This window comes from Crocuta crocuta, unplaced genomic scaffold, assembly GCF_008692635.1.
Source record: "Crocuta crocuta isolate KB4526 unplaced genomic scaffold, BGI_CrCroc_1.0 scaffold258, whole genome shotgun sequence".
In the NCBI taxonomy this organism is placed as follows: domain Eukaryota; kingdom Metazoa; phylum Chordata; class Mammalia; order Carnivora; family Hyaenidae; genus Crocuta; species Crocuta crocuta.
This window is the reverse complement of record NW_027532842.1, coordinates 7,933,988-7,943,677: the sequence shown is the minus strand read 5'-3', so window position 1 is coordinate 7,943,677 and position 9,690 is coordinate 7,933,988. Positions and strand designations below refer to the sequence as shown.

The 9,690-nt window shown below is 44.1% G+C and overlaps 2 protein-coding genes across 2 annotated transcripts in view; both read right to left on the bottom strand.

Annotated features, from left to right (window-relative positions):
• ZDHHC20 (zDHHC palmitoyltransferase 20) overlaps nt 1-9,690 on the bottom strand; it is a 345,529-nt gene that overhangs the window by 92,291 nt on the left and 243,548 nt on the right. The gene's annotated exons all lie outside the window — the stretch shown is intronic.
• Nucleotides 1-9,690, bottom strand: part of MICU2 (mitochondrial calcium uptake 2) — a 127,853-nt gene that overhangs the window by 2,164 nt on the left and 115,999 nt on the right. Inside the window, exons 9-11 of the mRNA XM_077745339.1 lie at nt 5,594-5,765; nt 1,753-1,861; nt 907-1,064 (exon numbers count right to left, since the gene is read on the bottom strand). Coding sequence (XP_077601465.1) covers nt 907-1,064; nt 1,753-1,861; nt 5,594-5,765 — 439 coding nt within the window. The remainder of the gene's footprint in view (nt 1-906; nt 1,065-1,752; nt 1,862-5,593; nt 5,766-9,690) is intronic.

The window sequence follows — 9,690 nt, the reverse complement described above, 5'->3', positions numbered from 1 at the left end:
AGGAACCCGCCACATTCTCTCCCTCATTCTCTCGTCTTTCTTCTGGCCCGTCTCTCATCATGTAGTTTTCTTTCCTCCCTTGTTTCATCCTGCAGACTGCTTTTACGAGGGCGCCTCTAAACAGATTCCTATCTATCTATCTATCTATCTATCTATCTATCTATCTATGTTTTATTTATTTCTGAGAGAGAGACAGACAGAGCACGAGCCGGGGAGGGGCAGAGAGAGAGGGAGACACAGAATCCGAAACAGGCTCCAGGCTCTGAGCTGTCAGCACAGAGCTTGACGCGGGGCTCGAACCCATGAACTATGAGATCATGACCTGAACCGAAGTCAGAGGCTTAACCGACTGAGCCCCTAGGCGCCCCTAAACAGATTCCAATTTGAACAAAATTTTGAGTTTTCTCTGTCCCACAGTTCTAGACTGATCTGTGAAGAATCCGAATACACTAACAATGCTAACATTTACCTCAAGGGTCTCAGGTACTATACTACGTATTTTACGCTTAATTCTTACAACATTTTTTTTTCTGGTAGATTCTATTAGTTTCTTCATTGTACAGAAGAGGAATGGGAGGCTCTGAGAAATTAAGTGGCTTTGCAAGATGGGGCAGCTGGTGACAGAGCTGGGATCTGAATTTAGGTATGTCTGACTACAGAGCCCAAAGAAAAATGATTTCTGAATACCGGTTTCTGATTAGATTCAGATTAAAAAAAAAAAAAAAGGCAAAGGAAAATACTGGATCCCGTCTGAAGGAGATTCTCAGTTTGTGACTGTAGCTTATAATCTCTTTACAAATGATAAAGCCTCCATTTGCGACCACACATTTGCCCCAATTCTAGGTGTGCTACCATTCGTTTAATTACATGTGAACATGCAGTTACTGAAAAACTCAAAATCTTTACCCATAAGCCTCGGTGCATCCTGTTTTTCAACACCCCAAGAAACTCTCCGTGACTGAGACACTCATCGCCGTCCACGTCAAAGATCTTGAACACAGTGTCCAAAATGTTGTTGGAGAGCTCCTGCCCTGTGGCTACTTTCACGGCCCTCTTAAACTCCGCTGGAAAAAGAGAACATAAAAAAAAACAACAACTCATCAACCGTGTGAAGTAATCTAAGTGGATTTAACCCAAAGTTTATTATTTTAGAAGCAAAAATAAGCCTAAATGTTCATTATCAGGGAAGTAAAACAAAAAACACTCATTAAGAACATGTTGGAAGAGGGGGGCCTGGGTGTCTCAGTTGGTTAAGTGTCTGACTTTGGCTCAGGTCATGATCTCACAGTTCGTGGGTTCGAGCCCCGCGTCGGGCTCTGTGCTGACAGCTCAGAGCCTGGAGCCTGTTTCAGATTCTGTGTCTCCCCCTCTCTCTCTGACCCTTCCCTGCTCACGCTGTCTCTCTCTCTCTCTCTCAGAAGGAAATAAAACATTAAAAAAACCAAAAAGAACATGTTGAAAGAATAAATTTGGCTGAGAAATGTCTGGAAACTGAAAGAGAGGCAGGCTACTTTAACTTAATCAATGCTTTAAAGAATGTATCTAAAGGTTCCTAAATTTTCCTTTTTAGGAAGTAAGAAAGTAAAAGCAAATAAAGTAATTGTTAAATGGGCGAGTCCGTGCAAGTCTAGAGTAACCACACTGAATGAATGAAAAGTCCAATCAGCTGTTTCACTGATAAATGGCTCTAGTTGAAGAACAGAGCGCTATCATCTGTAGACGATAAAAATGAAATGAAGTCGTATGACTTACCGAGTCTGACAGGCCGGTGAGCTAAACTAAACATCTGCATGGCAATAGCAAAGTCCTCCAGGTGCGTGGTAAAGTGACAAAATGACTTGAACTCATCCAAACTAATACTCTGATAAAATAACAGAAGTGAGTGTTAATTAGTTTTGTAAATACATGAAATAATCTTAGAATATTAAGTCCTGTGTCTGTCATAAAGCCCGTGAGCTTTTATAGCTTTCTAAGAAAGTCTACTAAAAAGAATGGGCAGGGCCACTGTGTACGGTTGTGTGGGCTGTACACTGTGTGAAAGGGGTCTCCTGGATTGTGCAGGGCAAGAACGGGGGCGGCCCTGTGTTACAGACTGAATTCTGTCTCCTCAAAATTCCTAGGCTGGAACCCTAACACCCAACATAACTGTATTTGGAGACAGGACCTTCAGGGAAGCGATGAAGGCTAAGTGAGCTCATTAGGCGGGACCTACGCTGGGGCATTAACGTCCTGGCAGAAGGAGACCGCAGAGCACACTCGCTCCGCACGGGAGCACGGAGGACAGGCCGCGTGAGGACGGCGGGAGAAGGCGCGGTCCGCAGGCCTGAGGAGAGACCTCTCCACAAACCAACCTGCCGGCCCGTGATCTTGACTTCCAGGCTCCAGACTGTGAGAACACAAATGTGTTGCTCGAGCCTGCCGGCTGCGCGATGGCGGGCGGAGGAAACTAATACCCCGGGAGGTGGGCTGCTCCCTGCTTTTCCCCGTTATCAGTGGGCCCAGCCCTGAGTGAGAGCGCTGGGCTCGGAGTCAGGGAAGCTATGCGGACAGGCCGGTTCTGCCACTTCCTGTGTACCTGGCCTTAGCCTCTCCTGGCCTTAGGTATGTAACCTTTCAGGAAGTTAAGGAAGTTGTCTGAGACCGATCAGGATTTGAAGCTTGGTTCCTAACTTCAAAACCTTTGCCCATAAAAACAGAACAAGAGTAAGTTAGAAACACTAGTTTTCCATTGAAAAAGTAAACAAAGTATGAACATTGTTAATTTGAAAGTAAATTCTTCTCTGCCTGAAAAATAGTTCCTCGGGTGCCTGGGTGGCTCGGTTGGTTGAGTGTCCAACTCTTGATTTCAGCTCAGGTCAGGATCTCAGGGTTGTGGGGGCAAGCCCCACAGGGGGTTCCGTGCTGAGCATGGAGCCTGCTTGAGATTCCCTCTCTCTCCCCCCCTCTGCCCTCTCCCCTGCTCGCACTTGGTCTCTCTCTCTCTTTATATATATATATATAAACCTCTTTATATATATATATATATAAACCTTAAAAAAAGTTTTCTTTTGCCGGGACTTCAGGACCACGTCCTCTGCATACGGGTGGCCTTATTCAAATTTACTGCCCTCAGCCTTTGTAAACTTATGGAATTTTTACTTTTAAAATTTAATTAAGTCTTTGAAGACGTAACATATACACATGGTAAAAAACATTCTATATTGGATAAGAAATAAAGTCTTCTTCCCTCCTTTGACCTCCAGTTCTCCTTCCCAGAGTGAAGCACTGTTACCAGTTCTTTGTGTCCCCTTCCAGAAATATTCTCCTCATATAAAAGGGCATCACGCACCCCGGTTTTACACAGTGGGAGTATCCTCTTCACACATGTCTACACTTTGCTTTGTACTCTTCACAATACACCTTATTAGTGCACGAGTGGCCGTTTCTCTGTATCGTAATCTCAAAGTCACCGCTCGGTGCAACCTTCTGAGTCTTCCCTTACTGACGGGTGAGAAATGGTACGCCATCAATGTTTGAATCTATAGGTCTTTGTGAATGAAGTTTAAATACTTTTCTTTTCTGTACTTATTAGTCATTTGTGGGTTTCTCTTCTTGTGTCTTTTTTAGGTCCTTTGCCTAGACCTCCACTGGGCGGCTCTGGGACTTGCTCCTGAAACAAGTCTCCACGGGTCTCACGTTTCTGCGCATCATTCGAAGAGAGGCTCCAACCACCTTCTTCCAGGCTGCCTTTCCGGGGACGTTTGTACAGGGACCAGCCTAGAACGCGGCCAGTGTCCCCTATGGAAGCAGAGGACATTTTTGCAAAACGGAGGGGAAGTTACAGAGACTTCCCGGACCTCTCCTTCCCTGCGGCATTCTCTTCAGACACACTTTTATGGCTTGTCTAGCCCACTCATGACAACCTGATGATGTTTCTATTGAGACCCGTTACTGTCCACGACACGTTTTGGTTCCTGCACATATGAAAGACTGCACCTTCCTGTGTCTCTGCAGTTACGTGGGGTCACATGCTGGGTCTGGCTGGTAGCCAAGTAGGATGTTTCTAGGCCAACACATTCAGTTGCTGGAATGTACTCACTCTTTTCTTTCCCTGCCACGGCCTCTGAAGATGATGTTTTCTCCAGATGGTAAAGCTCCAAGATGGCAGAGCTGAAGAGTCTGGGTCCCTGAGCAACTAAGTAGGCAGAGCCTTCGACCAGCCCACATGGAAGTGTAGCACGATCGATAAAGTGATCTTCCGAATGTTAGCCATGGGGGAAGCAGGGATCGTTTCAGAACTTCAACGAACCCAGGCTGTTCTAATAGAAGCATTACATTTACAGAGGACTCTAAGGGAGAAGTGCTACATTTATAACACGGAGACTTCCCAGGAGGCTGAGAAGACGACGCAGTAACAGGAGATGTCGCTATAATTAGGCAAGTTTTCTTTTACATTTATGAAGACTTTACAGTTTTATTTTCATATGTTTCTTCTTAAATTTATTTTAAATTTTATATGTTTCTCTTTCAATTACAAATGAGGTCTTAATTATATTTTATTATCTTTTTTCTCACTACAGAAATAGCTTCAGGATGACCTGGGCAGCTCTGTTGGTTGATTGTGTGACTTCGGCTCAGGTCATGATCTCGCAGTTCATGAGTTCAGGCCCCATGTTGGGCTCTGTGCTGATGGCTCAGAGCCTGGAGCCAGCTTCAGATTCTGTGTGTGTCTCTCTCTGCCCCTCCCCTGCTTGCACACTCTCTCTCAAAAATATATAAACATTAAAAAAAATTTAAAAAATTATATAAAAACATATGCCCACTCCAAAACCATGTTTTGGAACAATAAAGTAAAAGCAATATGTAAAGTAAAAAAGTTACTTAAAATCTTACAGCAGTGTATTAATCATTATTAATGGTCTGGCAATCATTACTTTATACACACACACACACACACACATGCCATTGCATTTTTCAATGTTTATTTTTTTGTTTTGAGAGAGAGAGAAGGAGAGTGTGGGAGGGCAGAGAGGGAGAGGGAGGATCCCAAGCAGGCCCAGTGCTGTCAGCGCAGAGCCCAACGTGGGGCTCCGTTTCACAAACCGTGAGATCATGACCCGAGGTGAAAGCAAGTGTCAGATGCTTAGCAGACTGAGCCCCCCAGGCACCCCTGCCGTTACATTTTCTAACCTGTGATTTGCACGTAGGACAGTTGCTGTTACTATATTAGCACCGTGCCAGGCACTTCACTACTCAGTTTCCTGTTTCCAATCGCTTTTCAATCTGATTCTCCTAGGTTCTCTAGGCGTATGATGCCATCTATGCAAACAGAGACAACTGCCGCTCCTTTCACATGTTTAACTCTTTTATCCTGTTTGTCTGCACTGGGTAAGGTTTCCAGAACCACCGTGGTGACAGTGACGCTGTGATTACTGACTTTACTGGGAACGCAAAGCTCGTGTCTGGAGTCCTGATTCTCTCTTAGGCAGTTCATACATAAGAAAGTGTAAACAACATTTCTCACCTTGGCTTTATACTTACATAATAGAGAGTAACATGGTATGGGTTAGTTTGAAAGTGACTTACCACAAGCGTAGTAAAAAGGGATACCAACCTCTCCTGCTGACAGCTTCTCTCTTACATTTTTCCAATAGATGTCTTTATTTTCCGTGTTGGCGAAAAAAAGTAACCATTCTGCAAAGTCTTCTTTTCTCATGAAACTCAAACCTTTAGAAAACTGAAGGAATTCCATTTCTTGGACCTCCGTTTGTAAATTCTCCATAAATCTAAGTGTTAAAATATAGAGCTGATGTAAGGAACTAGTGGCATCCAATGTTAATACTGTCACCAGGACCGTGGAGCACCTTGGGCATCGCCTGCTGAGTGGCCAGGCCCCTGATGCCTCGACCGCATAAAGTGTTAGTGGGAGCCATGGTGTGGGGGCAGAAGACGAATGGAAGCGGAGTTTTTAAAAAAAAAATGTATTTGTTCTAACTTTTGGCATGTATCACTCTCTTTTTCAAGAGCTTTCCTCTCATTTCCAGGAACTTTTTCTTGTTTACTTTTCAAAGGGAGAGAGCAGAGTGGGGAAGAGGCAGAAAGACAGGGAGACAGAAGGATCCGAGGCAGGAGCTGCACCGACCGCAGAGAGCCCGACGTGGGGCTCAAACTCCCCAACCGTGAGATCGTGCCCTGAGCCCAAGTCGGATGCTTAACGGACTGAGCCCCGCAGGCGCCCCCAGAGAAGCGGATTAAGTCCAATACTTGCTTCAGTCTGTCTGTCACCGCCTATACTCAGTTTGTTTGTGCAGCTTATACTTGGCCACCTACATTCTGATAAAGGTTTATAAAAATTATGTAAAATGTTGCTCTGATGCCATCTGTAACAATGTTTTTCCGACAGAAAAATTACAAAATCGGAGAAACTTAAAAATTTCACTTGGGTTACAGCTTTTAGAATGTTACTCATAATTAATGGTTCTTAATTGTTTTGGACACCAAAGTTGATCAAGTAATCAATGGCTTTACATCAAAAGCTTAGATTTACTTAAAAATATTCATAATCGTTTGGACAATAACATATGAATATATGACTCAACATTCTTTTTAAAATAAAAACATGACACTTTGAGCAAACTGCCATCAACACTTCCAGAGAAAAGTACAAGTTTAAAGGATATCGAATTTAAAAAATACCGTCTTTGAACAAGAACTCAAAACCACTGTACTTGATATACTTATAACCTAAATCATGTGAAAAGCATAACTTCCATGTGTTTTACCATGTCGCAGATTAATTTATTCACCTTTTTACATGTTAAGAGACCTGAACTGTCAGGCCAGAATTTAATGGAATTAGAATCATACATGGGGTAAAAAAAACAGGTCTATTCCAGTTCAGTGGGAGAAAAACAGCCACTGTTAAGAAATGACTTGCTTTCGGCCCTACATTTATCCCATGAACCTTGTAAGCGGGGGTGAGGATGATTTTAGGCTTCTATCTGTGTCATAGGTGAGAGTCTGTTACCTACAACAACTTCTGAATGTACTGAATACACAGATTTATCAATGCCGTGTTTTTCTGGGTCAAGGCAGAATTTTATCTGTGATTTGAAGCATTTCCAGTTTGGGCTGATCAACAAAACCTTTTACTGATATACCCCATCCCCTGTCTTACTGAGTTTTATTACACTGTGTATTGCAATGACATTCAACTTGTGAGGGTCGTTAAAAAATTTAACTGCTATTAAACTACACATTGTCTGGTTTAAGCTACTTTTATCTTACTAATTACACTTTTTTTTTTTAAAGATTTTATTTTTAAGTAATCTCTACACTCAATGTAGGGCTCAAACAACCCTCAGATCAAGACTTGCATTCTCCACTGCCTGAGCCAGCCAGGCACCCCACTAATTACATTACTTTTGAAGAACACAAGTATATTTAGGGTAGCCATCTTTCCTCACTCTAAAATTATAGTTCTTGTTATGACTGGAAAATATGGAACAGGATACTGGACAGAAATACACGAATTGAAGAATTTATAGTACATAAAGTCTCCAGATACATTCCGAACAAGTTAGTTTATAAATTAGTGGATTAGTTGGAAACATTGGGAAAAAAATCTTTTTTTTTTCAAGTGTTTAATTCAAATATTTTGGCCACTTTTTATTTTATTTTTTTTTTTTAAATGTTTTATTTATTTCTAGGAGAGAGAGAGAGACAGCGTGAGCAGGGGAGGGTCAGAGAGAGAGGGAGTCACAGACTCTGAAACAGGCTCCAGGCTCTGAGCTGGCAGTCAGCACAGAGCCCGATGTGGGGCCCGAACCCACGAACGGCGAGACCATGACCTAAGCGAAAGTCGGACGCTTAACCGACTAAGCCACCCATTTTTTTTTTTTTTTAATTTTTAGGTCAGGGAGGTGGTGCCTCAGTGGCTCAGTCAGTTAAGTGTTCGACTGGCTCAGGTCATGATCTCATGGTTTGTGGGTTTGAGCCCCACATCGGGCTCTGTGCTTACAGCTCGGAGCCTGGAGCCTGCTTCAGATTCTGTGTCTCCCTCTCTGCCCCACCCCTGCTCATGCTGTGTCTGTCTGTCTCTCTCTCAAAAATAAATAAAACATTAAACTTAAAAAAAAATTTATTTAGGTCATGGGTGCTGGAGCCGCCTCGTACCAGCTGTGAGAGTCGGCCTGTATTTCGGGTAAGGCAGCTTGGCACTGGCCTGGTTGAGCACTTACATCACTTATCAGCAAATGCCGCACAGCAGGCTGTTCTTCCTGAGCGCAGATTGTTAAGCATACTTATTAGCATAACACTGCTTATAGACATCTTTGAATTTATAAAAACTCCTTATGAATTTAGAACATCTTCGACTAATAGGTGTTTCAGAATTAAAGTACATCAGGAAGATTTGAACTCAAGTCTTCCCGTGGACACACAATATCTACAGCTATGTGTTGATCAACTCCCTCTGAAAAAGACCTGAACACCAGCTGAAGCGCTCCCCACAGTGAAGGCTAAAAGGGCCACGTGGATGCCAAGCAGAGCCAGAGACGAGGTCTCCCTAAAACCTCCACCCCAGGACACCCCATCAGGAGGGATCTCACACGTAAGGAGCAAATCCTTGAGGAGCGACGGCTCTGTATCAGACACCGCAACCTTGCTACGCTGCAGACAGAAGCTCCCAAAACGTGCGGCTCTGAAAACCAATGGGGGATACAAGCCGTGGGGAAAGGAATGTAGAAAGGGCGCCTGGGTGCCTCAGTCGTTTAAGTGTCTGAGTCTTCTTCTCAGCTCAGATCTTGATCTCGGGATTGTGAGTTCAAGCCCTGTGTTTGGCTCCACTCTGAGGGGGGGGGGGGAGGGAAGAAGAAATACAGGAAAAAAGACCCTAAAAAAGTAGGAAAAAAGGAAAAAAGATACTGGAGAAACACAGAGGTAGTGATGCAGTGGGTCAAAGCCATTAACAGCTGTCTGAGGAGGCTGGGTACCAATTCTGTTTGCCCCGAGCTACACATATGTTGATAAAGAACGTAATTTTCACAACTAAATTACCTGTTGATTTCATAACAATGAATAAACACTGAAATTCCAGCAGAGCTCAAATCATACTTTAGTTTTTACTTAAGTGGCTAAGAGGTATTTCAGTCTTTTGACTACTTTTTTACAACTAGTTTGTAAACAAAAGCAACCCCAACCCCAAAACAATGACCCAAACAAATCACAAATTTATCCACATGCTCCCTCATTAACTGGTAAGTTTCTCTCGACATGTGCGGTGTCCGCTTACTACGTCTTCTGTCCCTTGGGTCACCTGGTCTAGCACTGTGTCCTCGAAAGCCGTTCGCGGTACCCAGCCCCCTGCCAGGGCCTGTGGGACCACTCCCTGTAGACGCTTTGTGACCATGTAAGCCTCTTAACAGAAACCTGGGTCTGAATCTCACCTCTTCAGTTTCTCAGATCTCTCACCTGGACCAAGTCCCTTGTTAATCTCATCCAACTCCGGTCACCCTTTCCGAGGACGGTGCAAGAGCCTACGTGACACTCAGACAAGGCGCGGAGGTCTCCGCACCAGCAGCCGCGCCGGCCCGAGGCTGCGGGGAGCCCCTCCCTCCCTCCTCACTCGAGCCCAGACTCGGAGCCCTCGGCTTCCTTGGGCCCCCGAAGGCCTTCTTCAAGGGCGGCTTGAAGAAAACCCCAGCACAGCCG